The sequence below is a fragment of the Arvicanthis niloticus genome, chromosome 5 (genome assembly GCF_011762505.2).
Source record: "Arvicanthis niloticus isolate mArvNil1 chromosome 5, mArvNil1.pat.X, whole genome shotgun sequence".
NCBI lineage: Eukaryota > Metazoa > Chordata > Mammalia > Rodentia > Muridae > Arvicanthis > Arvicanthis niloticus.
Genome location: NC_047662.1, coordinates 41,145,824 through 41,167,465, shown reverse-complemented (window position 1 = coordinate 41,167,465; position 21,642 = coordinate 41,145,824). Strand labels below are relative to the sequence as shown.

At 38.7% G+C, this 21,642-nt stretch overlaps 1 protein-coding gene across 2 annotated transcripts in view; it reads left to right on the top strand.

Annotated features, from left to right (window-relative positions):
- Eps15 (epidermal growth factor receptor pathway substrate 15) overlaps positions 1-21,642 on the top strand; it is a 102,376-nt gene that overhangs the window by 50,383 nt on the left and 30,351 nt on the right. For both annotated transcript variants that reach the window (XM_034502174.2, XM_034502172.2), the window contains exon 13: positions 10,208-10,280. In XM_034502174.2, the coding sequence (XP_034358065.1) occupies positions 10,208-10,280 (73 nt within the window). The remainder of the gene's footprint in view (positions 1-10,207; positions 10,281-21,642) is intronic.

Genomic DNA, 21,642 nt, shown 5'->3' with positions numbered 1-21,642 from the left:
TCCTTCTTGTCTGTCCTTTTAGCAAAAACATAGGAAGCAAAAGTCACATCCTGCCAGGCCTATTTATTATCCTGGTTTTAGGCCAATAAACAAGATAGGTCATTATAATAGTTACTGGGTATTGTGCTACATCTACTTTATATAAGTTCTTTTGTTGAATTCTTGTAACATCCCTGAAGAGAAAGAGGTTTTATCTTGATTTAACAATTTTTAAATTATTCAGTGGTGGTATGAGGGTGTGTGTACATGTGCACAAGCATGCATGCCACAAAGTGTAGGTGGAGGTCAGAAGGCAACTTGAAGGCTAGACAGCAAGTGCCTTGACCCACTGAACTACCTTTCCAGCTCCTGTCTCTTATTCCAGACAAGGCCATGCAGTACAGGATTTCAGTGGTAGAACTTTTACCAGATTTCCAGATTATCTGGCATCATTTTATCAGGTTTTTTTTTCACGTTTATTTAGTCTGTGCGGTGGTGTGTACTCATGGAAGTCATAGGACAACTTGTGGGAGGAGTCTTTCTCTTTTTTCACCATGTTTGTCCTGGAGATCAAACTCATGTTGTCACACTAGGCCACAAATGCCTTTATACAGTCAGCCATCTCACTAGCCTGATTTGGTCAGATTTATTTAACTATTATTATCTTAGTTTCTTTGTCTGTAAAATAGAAATGCAAACACTATTATATAGATGCTGAGAATATAAGTCAGTACAGGATATTAGTTATCATCCTCAATATTCAGCTCATACTTTTAGACTTTCTCAATAGTTGCTCAATAAATACTATTTAGAGTAACTAAATTATTTTCCCTAGATGAAGACAAATAGGACCATTGTAGCCAGATAGTCATGCTATATCTGCACAGTCCCAGAGATTGACCTACCTGAAGAACAGACACACACAGAGGGATATCCAGAGACTTAAAAAAATGGGATTGGGTGGGCTGGGCTCTTGAATGGGGAAGCCACAGTACCCAGGAAGCTCAGTGCGTTTATCATGAACAATTAAATAGAAGCTAGGATCATTACATTCAACCACACAAGGGGACAGGTTCATTATGTACAGTTGAACAAGGAGGCAGGTTTGGCTAATCTTGTAGGAACAGTCTGAAGGTAGTAAATATTGGGGACTACAGGAAGACTACCATCTTTCTGAGCCTCACAGGGGTGGCATAGGTTGGGAAGGATTTGCCAATTTCCCATGGGGCTAATGCATTGGTGTAGGTATGGTCATGCCCATGTCATTCTTTTCCTCAATGTGTAGGCTTCTGCCTTGTTTATATTCAAGAACTGATTTAAAACAATGACAACAATTGATACCCCTGAAATGGATCTTTTAGCCCCAATCTCTGCTAACTTGTGGTTTTCAGGTCTCAGAAGCTGCCTGAGTCTTACCTATCCACACGAGCTTTGTTGTGTTCTTTTACAATGCTCAGGTCAGAGTCTTCTGAAAACTGAGCAAGCTTCTAGTGCTGAGGTATAGTCTGAGCCTGAGTTTCCACAAGTGGTATATAGTGGCATATGCCTGTAATTCCAGCACACTAAGGCTCATCACAAGTTCAAGGCCAGCTTGGACTATACAGTGAGATCTTATCTCAAAGTAAGATTTTCTTAAGAAAGCCTAGGTAAAATAATCCAAAATTTTAAAATTATGCTTTCAATTTAGTTTTATTAAGTTACTACTAGAAACCATTAGATTTGAAGAGATCATTGCATATAGTACCAAGTGTAGAGCTCTTTTGCTTAAATGATCCAATCTGATCTGTTTCTAGCACTTCCATGGCATCAACACTAGGAGGTATCAGCAATGACTGCCTCACCACTGGAATAGGCGGGTCCAGGGGAAGATGTACTGTTAGTATAAAATGTGTTGGTTTCAGAGTATTAGAAAGGAATGTAAAACATCTCAGTAACATTTTTTAGATTTATTTTAGGTTCCTTGTCAGACATCAGTGGAAGGAGAGGCCCTTGGTCCTGGGAAATCTCGATGTAGGGGACTAGGCCAGGGAGGCAGGAGTGGGTGGGTAAGTGGGTGAGCACCCTCATAGAAGCAGGAGGAGGGAGGATGGGATAGTGGGTTTCCAGAGGGGAAACCAGGAAAGGGGATAACTTTTGAAATGTAAATAAATAAAATGTCCAAAAAAAAAAAGATAAAAGAAAAAAAAAATTTAGGTTCTAGGCCAGGCTTGGAGGAAGCAGGCTTGGGAAGCAGAGGCAGGTAGAGGTTGAAGTCACCTGGTTTCAGGACAGCAAGGGCTGTGTAGAGAGACCTTGTTTCAACAAACAAACAAACAAACAAACAAACAAATTTTAGGATCTGGGGATTCTCAATCTCCACCAGCAGAAGGGCCCAGTGTCATCAGTTTGTTTGTTTCCTTGCCACCTCTGGAGACCCAGTAAATAACTGCATGGTGGCATCCACCTTTAACCCCAGCACTAGGAAAGCTGAAGTAGGTTGGTCTCTGTGAGTTCAAAGACAGTGTGGTGCATATACTGAGTTCTAGGACAGCCATGGCTACACATAGTAATAAGACCCTGTTTCAAGAACGGGGGGAAAAACCAGTAAATGATTTTTATATTAATAAATAAAAGAATGATCTTAATAATAGCTCCTGAAGTTTATTTAGCATGCCAGGTATCATGCTGGATTTTTTTTTCTAGGTGTAATGTAAATTAATCTTGGTTAACAACTTTACTATCCCTATAAAATAGTTAGGAACACCAAATTCGGGGTTTATGTTTCTTTCCATACTTTTTGTTCTTCTAGATAAAAATAACAAATAAGGTACTTTTTATTTGAAAAATAAACTTTTTTTTCCTTCAAAAAAATGGATCTAATTTTTGGTCCTGCTACTAAATGTGATTTGGTTTTATAGAAGCCAAGCTCCCACATTTGTTCTGTCAGATGTTTTCTTTATGCCCATGGACATATTCTCTTATTTTTTCAAGGGGGGGGTGGGACTCATTAAAACAGCCAGCCTCCATCTGGAGTGCTGATGCAGTGGCTGGGAGCACTTGCTCTTGCAGAGATCCTCTTGAGGTCACAGCAGCTCAGGTGGCTCACCCTTGACTTGACCTAGTTCCAGGATATTCGAAGCCCTCTTCTACCTCTGCAGGAACCCACGTACAGGTGGTGCGCATATGTGATCACTACCCAAACACCACCTAAAATAAAAATAAATTAACTTAAAAATAGAAAAACAGCCATCCTCCCACAACTCTGTGTGTGTGTGTGTGTATCCCCATATATATATATCATACATTCTTAAAATATTTACAACATTTATCTTACTATTTTATAATTAATGTTTATTTCTTCCAACAGGTTATAAATAGGGGCCCAACTTTAATTTTAGAGAAATTAAAAATCTAAGTAAAAATCAGTGTCTGTCCTAAACTTTTAAGTTTTTAGTCGATTCATAGTAAAAAGCTACCTTCTTTTAGACTCGTTTGAATGAAAAGCTAAAACTTATCATCAGCTTTGTAAAGTTATTACTTAATCTGACTCTTAGCTTCTAACAGTTTCCAAATAAGCAAGTCAGGCTGCTGTGTTGTCTTTCCAGTAACTGTCATCAGCGGCTGAGTAATATTCCTTTCTTCCCTACAAGCCAAAAAGGAAAGCAGAGTCATACTGTTAGTACTGTCATGCACAGCTCAGTCTGGTCTGGAAGCCTCCTGCTCAGCATTCCCTGTGTGCTGCAGTTCTGCAAGTCTTCTGCTCCATTTCAGCTTTCCTCACCATGCATGCCTTCCATCCCAGATATATTAGTCAGTCTAGAAATTCTCACTTCTGCTTTCCTTTTTGTTTATGTTATTTTAAATTATTAATGTATATAACGGAAAGTTTATCATTTTAACTGTTCTACATGTTGTCTTTTGTTTTAGTACTGGAGATTGTTCCTGAGTCTTTTGTGTGTGCTCAGCACCGAGTTATAGATCTCTAGCTTTTTGTAGTTTGCTGTATTTCTTTAAGGGATTTATTCATTCCCTGTTTAAAGGCCTCTATCATCCTCATAAGATTGGATTTAAGGTTATTTTCTTGTTCTTCAGTTGCGTTAGGATGTCCTGGGCTTGCTATAGTAGGACAGCTGGGCTCTGGTGGTGCCATATTGCCCTGGCTCTTGTTGACTGTGTCTTTATGCTGGGGTTGTCCCTGGTGTTGGCTGGATGTTCCTGATGATGGTGGACAGGGCCTGACAGTGGAGCTCAGGGAACAGCATGCTGATCACCTCTGCTGGCTCTACCCCAGGTGGACCTGAATGTTCTTGTGGTCCCACAGGCCTCCTCGGGAAGGCAAGCAGAGCTGTGGGCCTGATAATGGAGCTAAGGGGACAGAGCCATATCTCCAGCTTTTTAAATTGTTTTTTCCTGAATCAGGATCTTGCTAAGTTTCCCAGGCTGATTTAAAACTCCCTATGTATGTAGTTCATGAAGGCCTTGAACTTAGAATCTTCCTGCTCTGGCCTTCTAAGTAGCTGGGACTAGAACTTAAATGTACACTTTAAGTGACATTAAGTACATTTATTAGCTGCTATCATCAGTGATCTCCATAACTTTGTAATCTAAAATTGGACAGTTTAATGTATATGTGTATATTTTTGTGTTAGAGGAAAGAGTAGAAAGGAAAGCATCCCCTGTGAGTAGTCAGTGTAAGACTTGTTCTGTAGGGCTAAGAGAGATTTAGGGGAAATAAGTGTTGTTTGTAAAAACAAAAAATGCAGGTGTAGTTGCTTTGTGTGCTGTGATAGGAGACATGTTACTTCGACCATGACCTATAACTCTGGGGCAGAGAAAGGGTCACTCTCCGTTCCTCCCCTTGGGATAGTTGCTGCCACATAAAGAACCACAAGCAAGGAGAGCAGCACACCAAGCTTGTTGACAATGACAGGCTCCCTCTCCGTGATTATCTATCCATGGTCTTACCTGACCAGCTCCATTTAGCTCCCCACTCCCAACACCTCTTTTTGAGACAGGGTTTCATATAAACCAGTATGACTTTAAACTTGCTATCCTGAGGATGGCCTTGAACTTCTGAACCTCTGCCTTTACCTCCTGAGTGCTGGGATTACAGGTGTGAGTGCCAGGGTGTCCAGTTTTATGCTGTACTGGGTTGACCAAACCCAGGGCTTCATGCATGCTGTACAAAGCCTACTAACTTAATCTATTTTATATATATGATTAGGAGTTAGGGCTGTAATAGTCATATTATGTAATTAGTTATATATATATGACTAATCTATTTTAGTCACTTATAAAAACTCTGGTTGTTTTATTGATGTTACAGATTAAAATTTTATGGATTGTGTTTCTATTAACAAAAAATTTAATGCATTTATCATTTAAATCTTACAAAAAGTGTAAGATGAAATTGCGAATCAAAACTATAATAATGTAATTTCTAGTATTTGTTCATATATTTACCTTTCTAGAACCCTTTTTATTATCACATGCCTTTGAGCTTATTGTCTGACATGCTTTCATTTGACTCTTGTTAGTATTTCTTATAGGACAGCCCTACTAGTTTTTGTTTATGTGGAGATAGTTTAAGGCCAGTTTTTTCAGGTACAAGATTTTTGTTGTTGTTGTTTTAAAGACAGATCTGTGGGGCTGGAGAGATGGCTCAGTGACTAAGAACACTGATTACTCTTCCAGAGGTCCTGAGTTCAATTCCCAGCAACCACATGGTGGCTCACAGCCATCTGTGATGGGATCAAATGCACTCTTCTGGTGTGTTTGAAGACAGCTACAATGTACTCATATAAATAAAATAAATAAGTCTTAGGAAAAAAAAGACAGATCTAACTTAGTAACTCTTGCTGGCCTGGAACTTGCTTGGAACACACAGAGATCTGCCTATTTCTGGTTCCTATGTTTGCTATGTTTACAAGTGTGTCTGCCATGCCTGCAGGTATAGAATTCTTCCTTGACAGTTTGTCTTTTCAGTAGTTTAAATGTGTCTTTCTTCCTGCCTCCTTCAGTGGGGACTGCACCTGCCTCAGACATGTGTCCTAGGGTCTGTAGCGTCTGTACCAGTGAGCTCTAGTGCCAGCCCTTCGATGGTTTTCTAACCTTGCCTTGTAACTCTATGTCCTTTTTACAGGTTCAAAAAGTATTCCATCATCACTAAGGATGACTGATACTTACACTCAAAGCCTGTATCTTCCATCATGTGTATTTTACCATCCTAACTCAAGATAGTGAAGATACTAGTATTCACATATAAAGAATAAGATGTGGCCTCTGTCAGAAAGACACTTTGGTAGCGGGCTGGATTAGAATCTTGTTCTTTTTCTTACTCTAAGACTCAGGCATCTCACTGAAGATTATTTAATGAGAATAGAATGCTTCCCTTTACTTGTAATAGAAATTAGTAGTTAACTTAGCATTTACATTTTAAGTTTAGATTGCCCTAAAGGAGTTTTACAAGAAATACTAAGACTGAAACAAAAAAACAACAAAACAGTGTTGTTTTTACAAGCTTTCTAGTTTCTAATGGTTTTTAGTTTTAGGAAATGATGGGTGCTATGTTCATAAAAATGACAACTATGTATCTGGGAGGATATGGAAAGTGATTTAGTCCTGTCTGTGATGCTATTGGCATGGTATCAAAGTCAAGGCAGATGGTTCTCTCTATCCTCCCTATAAACTGGGCCTGGAAAAATAGAAGTAAATTGTGGACTCAGGTTTTCTTGACCTGACTGCCCTTGCATTTGACTACCTCATGTTTAATTTCTGCAGTTGTCTACTATGTGCCTCTGAAAAGCTAGCCTTGAGCCTTACTTTCTTTGATGTGTCCAATATAAGGGACACAGAGTCAAAACAGTCAGCCTTTCAAATGCCAGGGTATTCTATCCCTTCCTCTCTCTGTAGCATTGGCACTGTGGCTTTCTCAGGATGTGCGCATGTGCAAGTGAATAGGGCAGAGGGGTAATCTAAATAAAGGGTGATTAAGACAATTTCTTTCCCTTTTTCTGGAAATTACTTTTTTATTATCCATATAATATATTGTAGGCTGCTTGAGAAGCTGAATGTCACTTTTAACTGTGGTACAGAGCCTTGAGTAGTTTTTAAGTATGTTAAACAGAATGCTTTGGGGGCTGAGGAGATGGCTGATCAAGTAATATGCTTGTCAAGCAAGTATGTATGGTTGAGGCCTTGATAGCCAGCACTATTGTAAAGTCTGGGGAGGTATGGTAGTCTATCTGTAATCTCAGTAGAGAGGCAGAGACAGAATACCTCCTGAGAAAACTGCTAGGTAGACTAGCCAAATCTTCAAACTCTAGATGCAAGTGAGAGACCTGGCCTCATTCATATATATATATATATATGAATATATATATATATATATATATATATATATATATATATATATATATTCATATATATATATATATATGAATGAATGATGGAGAGTGATCAAGGAAGACCCCAGATATCTACCTTGGACTTCCACACACAAAACACACACACGTCCTCCTGCTCATCTACATAGGAACACATATATACACATGCATAAAAGTTTACATATTCTGGGCAGTGATGGCGCACGCCTTTAATCCCAGCACTTGGGAGGCAGAGGCAGGCGGATTTCTGAGTTCCAGGCCAGCCTGGTCTACAGAGTGAGTTCCAGGACAGCCAAAGCTATACAGGGAAACCCTGTCTCAAAAACCAAAAACAACAACAAAGTTTACATAGAAATACACATACATTTTTAATGTTTTATATTGATTATTTATGCATTACCTTTAGAAAAAAATATTTTTTAAGGAAAGGAAGAATATAAGAAATATATGCAATCAATTTTTTATGTATCCAAATGTATGTTTAAATGTTTTTAATTGCCCAAAAACAAGAGTGTAGTTAGAGGTTAAGAGCTATTTTAAGATAACTAATTAGCAATTTGTTGTTTCTAATATTATAATCTAAATTAATTTTTATACATTGGCTAATATTATGTTATGGTATTTAGTTTTGTCCATATTGTCAAAGGAATTATTAAAGGGACCAGAATTTTCCTTAGGTTAATAAAACATAAATTAGAAGTTAAGTTTTATTGGTTTCTGAGCTAAGAAATGATTTCTAACAGTTCTCATATTTTATTTAGTCTTCAACATATGCTCAGAGGTATTTCTGTTGTTTCTTCCCCCAAATACCATAAATTATACACAGTAGCTTGTACTCTCCAGGCATCCTCTACTCTGCTCGAGCGTAGACTGCCTGCTACTCAGAGCCCCGGAGCTTAGTGATCTTTTTCACCAAGTGAGCTTCCTTTGCTCTGCCATTCTTCTGTCTGCATTACTTTAAGTCAGCCACTGCCTTCTTACAGCTCTGTTCTCCTGTGTGCACATTCTGTCTTCTGAACAGGCACTGTGAGTAACGGGAGCTAACAGCAGAGCAGAGAGGCTTGAGCAGACGCTGCCAGTAATAAGAGTTAAAAGAGCAGCAGAAAGAATTTGAATGATGCACATTCATGTCTGCAGCTTTCTGATACACGATTCTACCTTTGCTGTCTACTGTCTGAAACGGTGCTGAAGTGGCATTGACCTTGTGTGGAATGAATGTCTCTGAGGATTTGGGGTCATGGAACTGGGGAGGAGATTTGGAGGGCACTAGATTTTCTTGTGACTTATCACTAACATACTGCAGCAGAACTGAAAACACTCATCTGCTCACATAAGGATAAAAAAAAAACATTTCTAAGATTGAGCTGGCAGAATTTGTGTTGTATTTTCAGATGTTTATTCCTCTTGTGATTTTCTGTTTTTCATTCTCACATAATTTGATAAGGGTTGGAGTTGGGGGTGGAAGGAAGGCTGGATCAATGATTTGAATGGTAAGGGGACTGTTTAAAATCTCCATGTCATCACGATCCACATCGCAACCTATCTGACAACCACTCAGTGAGTTCCTTGGCCATTTCAGGTGTTTAAAAGTAACAGTATACAAATAGCTTTACTGGTGTGCATTTCTCCTCCATACAAATCTTCACATCATTGTATCTACAGACCCAGAACATTGATTTGGTGCTGTACTTCAGAGTCTCACTTTAACAAGATGAGATATGCAAATAAGACATGCAGTTTCTTCCTTGCATATTTAATATAACTTTATCACTTTATAATACAGCTAAATGGAATCTGAGCTTACATTTGGGTTCTGTTAGATACTGAGTTATGTTGGTTATTTGAAGCATAGTAATGACCCTGTAAGCAGAAACTGTCATACTAGGCTAGAAGGCTTCTTAAATGCTTTTTTCCCTCTCCATATTGCTACCTTCTTCCTACTCCTATGTATTGCTGAAGAAGTCTGTGGATTTTTTTTTACCTCTCATTTTGTATAAAATAAAAGAGCAGTACATGCTAATGGTTTTAGTAAACATGGGAAGATAAATTTGTTCTAGGAAAAGAAATAGCTTTATTTTGTAATTTAAATCTTAAAGTTTTTTTTTTTTTTTTTTAGATTCATTCGTATGACTCCAGCTTTCTTAAAGAACATAGGAGATTGGGATGCTATTTTAAAGGCGAGCCTTATGTGTTTGAGTTGAGAGAAGGATATCACACCTCTCTAGACTGTTCTTACACATAATGTGCACCATTTTGTATACTGACCTATTGGGTTTCACAGGTAGTCTCCCAAAGGACCCTTTTGGGGTAAATGTGGTATTTCATAGAGTGTGCTACCTGTATTAACAATCTTTTACATTTTTCTATGTTGTTGCACTCTAAAATTGATGTATACTGATATTTAAGGAAAATTAACACACAAATGGCTCTGTTTCTTAATACTGTTCACTGTTTCTATCAGCCATTCTTATTTAATAGGACAGTGATAGTTAAGGGTTAAACTTACAGAGCTGATGCAACTCCTCCTTTTCTTCACCAGCAGTTTTTATTGGATGGTATCACCATAGCAACAGTGAGATCAGTGAAACCCGAGTGTTCCATTGATTAGTTTTTGCTTCTTCCTTTTTTAATCTATCCCCCTTTCACCACATTTTAGTGAGGAAGCAATTTTTTCTTTACAACCAGAGCTTATATTGATTCTATCCCATAAATAATTTAAAGAGGGTAGAAAATTCTGCCCTTCATTTAAAAATTGAATGTTTCAACATGTATTTAAAAAGCGATTCAGGATTAGGAGGATGGATAGCCATACCAGCTGTAGCTGATGTTCTCAGATACTCTTGCATTGTTTGCTGGTCTTCTAGGGAAAAGAACAATGTGGAGCAGGACCTTAAAGAGAAGGAAGACACAGTTAAGCAGAGGACAAGTGAGGTTCAGGTAAGTGGGCTGTAGAATGTATTGCTCAGATTCTCATGGAGGAATTTTCATGCTAAATGTATTTACTATTTGATGGGCATGATATTGGGTCTAGGGAATACCTAATATTTGTTTGACATAAATCTTTTTTTAAAAATGATGGTTGTTGCTCTGAATTCTGGCCCTTAAATATAATACTGCAATGAGAAAGCAGTGTTTTTAGGCACATATTTCTAAATTTGAAAATTTTAATGATATTTATATACATATTATTCATTAAAGATAACTTTGAATGACTTGATTTAAATATTATTATACCAATAAAATTAAATTGATCATCAAAAACCAAATTGCTTTTTGATGCATATAAGATTTTTGTCAGCTGGGAGACCTGCTGTTTTCAAAGACTGTTTCTCATGTCACTGGGAGGGTGGAAATGACAGAGATTTAAAATAGCATCTTATGAAATGCTTTGTAGCCAAAATATTGGAAACTTTGTCATCAAGAGATTTAATTCATTTTTGCTGAGTTGCATTAGTGTTTTTATTTTATAAATAGAAGAGATTTTAAAACCCTGGCTTTATTTGATAAATGTGACAGTGTTTTAAACATTACAAACAGTATTCAGCAGTGTTTCATGTGGCCATGTTACCGGGTTGTGTTTCCTGAGTGCTGTATGGGGTTTGGATGTGCGGGCACTGGTAGCAAGTTGCCAGCAAGAGCTCCTGGATGGGCATTTCCTGATGTGTCACTTAGGTGTTAGGTCTTTCTGTATTTACTGATGGTGTTAAATGGGTAGAGACTGGGATCTCTTAGACCCATCCTTTCATTTGCTAGAGGAGAACCATGCTAGACTGAGGAAGATGATTCACTGAAGGATTGAGGAAGCCAGAAAGCCTTGTGGTTGGGAGTTGACTCTGATTGGATGACTGCGTTTATTATATGTATTGGAATTTTCCTAAGAGTGGTGTGAAAGCCAGGAGATTTATTACCAGCATTTCTCTTCCTGCTAATGAGATTGGGTGTAGGCTGGTAAGCTGCTTGAATTTTATTGTTTTGTGTAATTTTAAGCTTCTTGAGGAATGCAGACACTAAAACTTAATTTTAGTAGTTATTGCTGGATACAGGTTGGGAAAAGAGGACAGAAATATACAAAACTTGGTTTTTGTCCCAATATAATCACTGGTATAATCATAGACAACTTCTAGATTTAACCAACTGCTGTTCTAAAATATACAGGTTCTTTTAATAGATAATATCTTGTTATTTGAGTACATTTATAGGAAAAAACAAACAGGATGGAAATTTAAATAGCCAGTTTAGGAGAAAGCTAAAATTTATATTGTTCCTTGAATATACTCAAATATTTGATTTCTTATAATTATGTAAATTTTACTGCTAAAATTTCTCCATAATGTACTTGCACATCTTGATTAATGGTATTAGTAAAGTAACATTAAGCTTTGTGAGATCCATAATATATATTTGGCACATGAGTTCTGAACTTGTTTTTGCATAGGGTACTTCTAAGTGTGAGGCATTTTGGAGCTTGCTTAGTGTAGAACAAGCACTGCTGGCTGAAAATAAATCCACTGAAAATTAACATTGAGGTTAAGGAAAGTTCTGGGTTAGTAGAGTCATCTCTGTATTATCAATGGTAATGAGATGCTAGACCAAGAACGGTGATATACATACATGCATGCATACATACATACACACACAATCATTTGGAATATATGTGTGTATGTGTGTATATGTATATATATATATATATATATATATATATACACACATACACACATATATATATTTATATCACTTATATATGCAACCAAAACACCTCATTTTGTGATTATTTCCTGTTTTCTGAAGTACAAAAAGACTTAGTAAAATTGGTAAGAAGTGGAGTTGATTACCTACTGAAGTAGCTCTGATTTACTATTGAGTCACAAGGTCCAGAGTAGGAGTACCCTGTAATTCCAATTTTCAGTCCTTTTTTTTTTTTTTTTTTCCCCTAAACAGGGTTTCATGTAACTCCAACTAGCATTAAACTCACTGTAGTTGAGGGTGACCCAGGCCTCCTGATCCTCTTGCTTCCACCTCCCAAGTTTAGAGATTACAAAAGTCCACTACCATAGCCTGATCTCAATCTTGCTTTTCTGATTTTTCTGTTAAAAGGCCATTTACTCGAGCTGTTATTAAATAGCAGCATCTAAGAAAGTGTACCTCGCTCCCTCTCTCTGATTCCACTTTCTGATGGAGATGCTAATAAGAAATGAAGTGTAGCCTCTCATTGAGGATCCTACCTTGTCTCTTTTGAATGTTGTTGTTTCTAGTTAATAAAGTAAATAATTATAATACAAATTCATATCTCAAGCATAGAAAAAAGGTTTTAAATTCAAGAGCATTAAAATCTACTTATTTTTATTTTATGTGTGTTCTGCCTGCTCATATGTAGGTGCACCATGTGCATACCCGGTGTCTGCAGGGGATGGGGTGGTGGTGGTAGTATCTGGTTCCTGGAGCAAGTTACGGGCAGTTATGAACCACCATGTGGGTGCAAGGAAATGAGCCTAGGTCCTCTGCAAGAATAGTAAGTGCTCTTAACTGCCAAACTATGTTTCCAACCCCACCTGGAGTTTTTTGGTTGGTCTTAGTTTTGTTTTTGTTTTGGTGCTGAAGATTGGCCTCAAGGCCTTGTGCATAGTAAGCGCACGTTCCCTCCCAGAGCTACACTCCAGTCAAGTTTTTGGTTTTGTATTTACACATGCCCTCTACTTTAAAGTAAAATACTGATTTTCTTCTCTCTTTTTTTTTTCATTTTTTATTGGTTATTTTATTTATTTACATTTTAAATGTTATCCCCCTTCCCAGTTTTCCCTCTACAAGCCCTCTATCCCCTCTTCCCTCCCCTGCCTCTATGAGGGTGCTCCTCCACTCACCCACCCACTCCTGCCTCAATGGCCTAGCGTTCTCTTATCCTTGGTCATCAAGCCTCCACAGGACCAAGGGGCTCCCCTCCCAGTGATACCAGATACAGCAGTCCTCTGCTACATATCCAGCTGGAGTCATTGGTATCCCCTGTGTGCTCTGGGAGCTTTGGGGGGGTCTTGTTGGTTGATATTGTTGTTCTTCCTATGAAAACGCAAACCCCTTTACAACTCCTACAGTCCTTGCCCTAACTCCCCCATTGGGGTCCCCGCTCACAGTCCAATGTTTGGCTGTGTACATCCGCATCTATATTGGTCCGGCTCTGGCGTAGCCTCTCAGGGGACAGCTATATGGGGCTCCTGTCAGTAAGCACTTCTTGGCATCAGCAATAGTGTCTGGCTTTGATGTCAGCAGATGGGATGGATCCCTAGGAAGCCCACATACACGTAGAAGTTGAACAACTACTTACTCAATGATAACTTGGTCAGGGAAGAAATAAATTAAAAACTTTTTAGAATTTAATGAAAATGAAGGCACAACATACCCAAACTTATGGGACATAGTGAAAGCAGTGTTAAGAGGAAAACTCATAGCTCTGAGTGCTTCCATAAAGAAAATGGAGAGCTTATACACAAGCAGCTTAACAGCACACCTGAAAGCTCTAGAACAAAAAGAAGCAAATACACCCAAGAGGAGTAGACGGCAGGAAATAATCAAACTCCGGGCTGAAATCAACCAAGTAGAAACAAAAAGAACTGTACAAAGAATAAACAAAACCAGGAGCTGGTTCTTTGGGAAATCAACAAAATAGATAAACCCTTAGCCAGACTAACCAGAGGGCACAGGGACAGTATCCAAATTAACAAAATCAGACATGAAAATGGAGACATAACAACAGAAACTGAGGAAATTCAAAAATTATCAGCTCCTACTACAAAAGCCTATACTCAACAAAACTGAAAAATCTAGATGAAATGGATGATTTTCTAGACAAAAATACTGATTTTCTTAGTTTTTGTTTCTTGTGTGGTCTGTGAGCTCACAGCTTGAAACATTTTCTTTCTTCTCCCTGCTTCCAGCCACCCTGATACCGATGACTGCGTGCAGTTAAGGCCTCTTCTTTCTGAGTGCCAGTTGCACATTTTCATTTAGCCATTTTAGTGTTTATCATTTGAAACTCAGTCCATCTAAAACAGGTTTTGTTGGAAAAGAAATGGCTTCAAGTTTAAACTTCTTATTTCTGTCAGTACTTTTCTTTTGTATTACTGACTTATCTCAAATATATATTTGAGATGTCTTAGGGGGTAACGGTGCTGGCTGTGCAAGCATGAAGACCCAAGCTAGAATCTCCAGTACACACATAAAAATCTAGGCATTATTGTACATGCTTATAACCACAGTACAGTAGAAAAAAGAGATAGGATCACTGAGATTTGCTGACCACCATTCTAATTCCAAGTTGAGTGAGAGACCATCTGAAAGGATTACGATGGAGAGTGATCTAGTTAGACATCTGAAGCCTTCTGTGACTTTTACAGACCTGTATGGCACAAGAAAGTACACAGATACATGTGTACATCTTCCATCTTATATGAGTTTCTTGAGCTTAGAAATTCTGCTTTGGATCATATATGTCTTCCATTGTATTTGAAAATACAGTGTTAGATATTTAAGGAAAGTGTTCAAATTAAAAATAAACAGACTGAACTTACATAAGAAATTAAAAGTAGGGCAGAATATACCCAGAACCTACTGGCAGGGAGGATTAAAAGCATAGTAGGTGTTTATAAAGGCCCACTTTTATGTGACTTTGTTCATAGTAACTTGACACAAAAGAAAGCTTCTGGATTTTTGTATTTCATTAGTTAAGAGCCAGTAACTCAGAATGATGAGATGGCTCATTAGGTAGTTACTTGCTTCCAAGCCTAAGTTCACTCTCCTAGACCTGCAAACATCCTTAGTTGACTCCTGCAGGTTGTCCTCTGACCTCTGTTACACATCATGCCATGTGTACACCCACATCCACAAAATAAATAAATGTAATAAAAGAAAAAGTTAGTAACTCAGGCTAGGAGATGACTCAGTAGTTAAGAGCACTTGCTACTCTAAGAGAGGACATAGATTCAGTTCCCAGCACCCATATTGTGGCTCACAACCGTCTGTAACTCCAGTTCCACAAAATCCTATGCCTTCTTCTGGCCTCTGTTGGCACCGGGCACTCATTGGTGCACGTATATACAGGGGCAAATCAGTCATATACAGAAAATCTTTAAAAAACAAACAAACTTGAAAAAAAGAGTTAGTAACTCAGAGTAATTACCCAATTCTTTTTTTCATTTTATTTTATTTATTTGGCTTCCCTCCCCCTGCCTGCCTCCATTCCCAAGGAAAAGGTAACTGTGGTTGGAAAAACAAGTCTTATTCCTAAGGGTGTTTTGTTTGTTTGTTTAAGACAGGATCCAACTATACAATCCAGTATAGTTGTAATTTGCTATTTAATCCAGACTTGTCTCAAACTTGAGATTGCCCTGCCTACACCTCCCAGGTGCTAGAATTGCAGGCATATGTCAGTGGACCTTTCATTTTTACTCCCTGAGGTGTTTTTTAATGAAATAGACCTTTTCATGTTGTTAATACTTCATAGGTTTGTTAAGTTACTTCTTCAGTAGTACATCAAAGTCAGGCTAGTAAGATTAGACTCTTAGTAAGTAGACTCTTAATATGCCGTAAGAGTTTTGTGTATTTATTTCTACCTAGCTTCTTATGATGTGTGGAGGGGTGGGATGAATTTGTCAGTTTCAGTATTTTGAGTAGTTTCTAGATAATAGGACATTTTTCTTAAAAAATCTTTTAGTGAAGCCAAGATTCCCAGTTCAGATAACCCTTTATTTATGAATGAGGTGTCTTAGATGTTCTCTACACTTTGGCACTGTGTCACACCAGTCTTACCATTTTGTCCCTGCTGCTCTCTACTGTGTCACCCCTCTTCCCTTTGCAGTCCATAGCCCCACAAGGCCAGTAGAGTAGAGGCCGGGTAGCACCAGCAGTAGTCTTTAGAAACTCACTGCCCTGCCCAAGTGTGAGAACTGCACTGCCCTTTTTAGAGAGAGCTTGAGGCAGAGAATACTACAGGATGGGGAGGAAGACAGGCATTGGTTCTTTCATCGAGTTCCAGGAGAAGCAATTTTATGCCACAATAAAATAGTGGATCTAGATACAGATAATAGTATAGAAGTTGCATGACACAGTGAGTTTGTGATAAAAGTTCTTTCTTATTCGTATTAACATATATGTTGCCACTTTTCATTTTGACTTAATTTTAAGTCTGTTTACTGAAAGCAAAGATCCTTTGCTGAGGATTTATATTGAAAATATGTTTTATTTTTAAACATTGTTTAAGCTTTTCTTTGTAAAGAATTTTTTTCAAATGTTATGAGTGTTTACCTGAACATATGTATGCGCATACCTGGTGCTAATGAAGAGTGTGTTGGGACTTTTTCATTTCTGAACAGTAGTGAGCAACCACCATATGGGTACTGGGAACCAAACTTATGTCTGAAAGAGCAGCAGGTGCTCTTAACTGTTGAGCTATCGTTTGTTTTGTTTTTAACTTTTGAGACAAGGTCATACTTTGCTGACATAAAACTCACTGTAGCTCAGGCTTATCTTGAACTCAGAATACTCATTTTTCTTCACCCCTGAATGTGCTAGGATTGGAGGCATGAGCCACCACACCTGCCTGGCATTGTTGGAATTTTTATAGAGATGATTCTTTCATGATGAGATAAACATAAAGAAACACAATTTTTATGTGGATGTTGAATAAGATTTAAATATTTCCTAGAGGTATTTTGTCAGGAAACTTCTCCTTAAGACCTCTATTTTTGTATTATGAGGTATGTTTTTATTGCAGCAAAGAAAAAAGAAAAGGCAATAGGATTAGGTTAACTGAAAGTATTTGCTCTTATAAAAGAGAGCAGGACTGTATATATATTACATTGGTTTGTTTAGTCTCTTTCCTCTTATGGAAGCCTATTTTCTGGTGTTAAAATCAAGTCTCACTAAAAATACTTTTTAAAGATTTATTTTATTTATATGAGCACACTGTAGCTATCTTCAGACACACTAGAAGAGGACATTGGATTCCATAACAGATGGTTGTGAGCCACCATGTGGTTGCTGGGAATTGAACTCGGGACCTCTAGAAGAGCAGCCAGTGCTCTTAGACAATGAGCCATCTCTCCATCCCTAAAAATACTGTTTTTTGGAAGATAATTTTGTAATTATATTTATGTACAGAAAACATAGTGTACATTTTTTAACCCAATTTAGTGGGGAGTTCTTTAGCCCTTGCCTTTTCCAGCTTGGCAATGCGAGCCACAGACTTAGTCAGGACCCAGGATGTTGCCTCCCCAGTGGCAGCAGATCTTGTCATATCTGTCATTATAATTGGTCCTAATTGTTGAGGCCCACATTCTGCCTCAACGCTTTTGGGGCTAAGTGCTCTGGTCAACAGAGAGAGAAGGGCTCTTGGGGCAAGAGACGTGAAGAATGGAGACAAGACAGGGTGTGATTCAGTCTCTTCTATTTTCTCAAGTCTCCCTTATTGAAGGGAATTCTGAGGTATTTATATACACAAGTAGGAGACCACAGGTGAAAACATTTTACCACGTGCACCATACAGCTGAGGTCACTAAACAGCAAAACAAGCTATGTGGGATAAACAATATATTTATCAGAGTGTGCTTCAGCTGTTATAGGCTTTTGCCAACCAAGTCTTTCATCAGGGTATATGGTTCCAGATGGCTGCAAAGTTGATCTAGCCGCTTTCTACTAAAGTCGGCTCCCAACAGGTCCCCCTTTTTAAATTTTTTTTTCAAAAGGGAAGGCTGGGAAAACTTACGGAAACCGTGCCTGTCCTAGGTTGGAACAAAGGACCCCAGCCTCACTTAAGATGGTGAGGCCTCCCTTATTTTAGGGGCAAGGGTCTTGATATGCTCTCTTACCCATCATTGGCTAACCGGCTTAGCATGTAAGTTAGGGGTTAATCCTCATCAGTCTTGATGACAGAGGTTTCAGAGCCCCCTACTTCCAGCCTGTAATAGCGGACCTGTATGGGTTTCATTTGTTATCTGCTGCCGTACCAAAGCCATCAGTTTGAACAGCATGAACCCGAGAGACAAGAGACTTAATACCTAAACCGTTGATATAAAAACAACACTCTTTAAGGCAACACACAACTTCCCCTGTTGGAGAAGTGAAAGGTCTAAGCCTTGTACCCACAAATTTATACCAATGAAATCCTTGAATTTTGCATCAGCTTAGTAACAATTATACAGATAAAGACAGCCTAATATTAACCACCTCAGTCCCCAAGTCCAGGGAATTGGGGCGCCGACTCTTCATTAACTTCTTCAAGCTGAACATGGGCGTTGACTTTTAGAAGAGGAATGAGGGGAAGGGTAAATTGATAAGCATCTGAAGTCTGTCTTAACTGCATCCAGCTGGAAGTCCAGGGCATCAGTGAACATGCAGGTGATAAGAAGATTCATTCACCAAGGCTGTGTATTCTGTAATATACAAATCTCAAAACAAGTTTTAGTATCTAAATAATTATTTTGATTGATTCTCTGGAATCTAGTGTTCTGGAGGCCTACCTCTGTCATGTCTGATCCATATAATTCTGGAAGACATAACTACTACCTTAATGACCTCATCAGAAAACTCATAGAAAAACCTTTTTTTCCAAATTAGCCTTTCCTTAAGCCAGTAACCAGAAAAACCTTTACATTGAGTTTTTACCCAGAAAATTATACAACTCAGAATCACACCCATTTTGAAAGTTAAATCAATTAACATTATCATTCTGCTTAGCTCTCTGTCTAGAGCAGCCTTCTATTTATTCCTCACGTCTTTAAAGCCTTTTTCATCTGTTTTTACTCACTTATTTCTTGCCCCATTTTCGTTACTATAACCTTTATTTATTTGTTTGGCTCTCTTGACTCAGAGCAGCCTGCAATTTACTCCTTGCATCTTTAAAACCTTTTTCATCTGTTTCTATTTACTTATTTCTTGCCCCGTTTTTGTTACTATGCAATCACCTTTGTTTCACTTCCGAATTCAGCCAGCTCCGTCAGTCGACTGGTTCTCCAGCGCAGGGTGTCTTCCACTGTATCCCGCTTACTGGAGTCCCTGTTCGGGCACCACTAATGTTGAGGCCCACATTCTGCCTCAACACTTTGCCTCAACACTTTGGTGCTAAGTGCTCTGGTCAAGAGAGAGAGTGGGGCTCTTGGGGCAAGAGACTCGAAGAATGGAGACAAGACAGGGTGTGATTCAGTCTCTTCTATTTTCTCAAGTCTCCCTTATTGAAGGGAATTCTGAGGTATTTATATACACAAGTAGGAGACCACAGGTGAAAACATTTTACCACGTGCACCATACAGCTGAGGTCACTAAACAGCAAAACAAGCTATGTGGGATAAACAATATATTTATCAGAGTGTACTTCAGCTGTTATAGGCTTTTGCCAACCAAGTCTTTCATCAGGGTATATGGTTCCAGATGGCTGCAAAGTTGATCTAGCCGCTTTCTACTAAAGTCGGCTCCCAACACCTAATAGCTTCCACCAGCTTAGCCAGAGCACCCCTGTCTTCCGAGTTAACCTGTGTGAAGTCAACAGTGGTGCATGTCTTCCTATGGACCAGGCACCCCAGCCTGGCCTTTCCCTTGATGCAGTAGGGCAGCCCCATCTTTCAACACAGGGCAGGCAGGAAAACCACCAGATCAATGGAGTCTACATCATGGGCAATCACCACCAGCTGAGCCTTCTTGTTCTCCACCAAGGTGGTGAGTGTATTGGCTCCTGCTCGGAGGACAGGTGGTCTCTTGGGACGTCCCCTTTGCCAGCAGCTTTCTTCTCGGCACAGGCCAGTAGCCTCTGCTTCTTCTCTTGCTTTGTCTCTGGCCTGTACTTGTGGGCAAGCTTAAGCAGCTGAGTAGCTGTTTGTGTGTCCAGGGCCTGGGTGAGCTGGTTAATGGCAGGAGGTACTTTGAGCCGCTTACAGAGGATGGCTCTTTGCTGCTGCAGCCTGATGTATTGGGGCCATTTAAGGAAGCGTGTTAGATCTCTTTTGGGCTGGATGACCTGCCCAATGCTGAAGTTCTTGGGCCTTTTCTCGAACAAAGGATTGACAACCTTTTTGGCCTCCTGTTTCTTGAAGACAACGGCGGTGCCGGGGCCACCTTCTTCCCCTCGGCCTTTTTTCCTTTGGGCATCTTGCTTGGCTGGAGGAGAGAGGAAAACATTACTTTTGAAAATAGTTCAGTGTATTACAGGAAATGAACATTGATCCTGTTACTGATAGTTTTTACATAAAAATATCAGTAACATAGGAAAACATTTAAATTAATAAAATCACCAGAGATGTGATACTTTTATTTTTATTTTTAAAGGGGGGCTGAGCTGGAGAAATGGCCTAGTGGTTAAGAGCACTGGCTGCTCTTCCAGAGGACCCAAGCTTAATTCTCAGCAACCACATGGCAGCTGACAACTGTCTATAACTGCAGTTCCAGGGGACTTGAAACCATTTTCTAGCTTCCTTGGGCACCAGACACACACATAACATATATGCAGACAAAACACACCATACACATAAAATAACAAAATAGATTTTTTTAGAAAGTCAAACTTGACATCTTTTAATTGTAGAAAATAAAATGGATCCAAGAAATTTATAAAATACAGGGTCAGAAATGGCTTATCAGGCAAAGCCTGAGGACCCATATACCTAGGGGCAGACCTGACTTTCACAGGTTGCCTCCTTCCCTGCACACACACACATGTACACCTGCCCCCCCACACACACACACACTACACATACCCAAACACCTTAATGAAAAGCAAGAAATCATTAAATATAAAATACAGTAAAGCATGAGAAATAGTGAAACTTTCCTGTCAGTGAATATTTATTAACATTTGGTGTATTTTATATATATGAATGATAATTAGATATATGATAATACTACCAACACCTTTCTATAAAGCTTTAAAAAAATAAGAACTATGTCCTAAACACTTTCATATATGATCTTTCTCGGTAAATAATATTGTCCTTTTTTGGATTTATATTAAAAGACAGCATATCTATGATTATAAAGACTAGATATGAACAGAGAATGTAAAATTCTAGATTCTTGTTTGAGTTGTGGAAAAAGAAATTGGATGAATGGGGAGAGTAACAGTTTTACTATTTTATTATTATTATTCTTTAATTTTTTTTTTTTTTTTACATTCTAGTTGTTATTCCCCTCCCGGTCTGCCCTCCGACAGTTTCTTATTCCATTCCTCTTTTCCCCAGTTTTACTATTTGGTATGTGTCAGGGTGTGGGTTTGTGCATATGTAGGGGGTGTAGAAAGGAGATAGACTGGTCTTTGAGGATTTTGGAT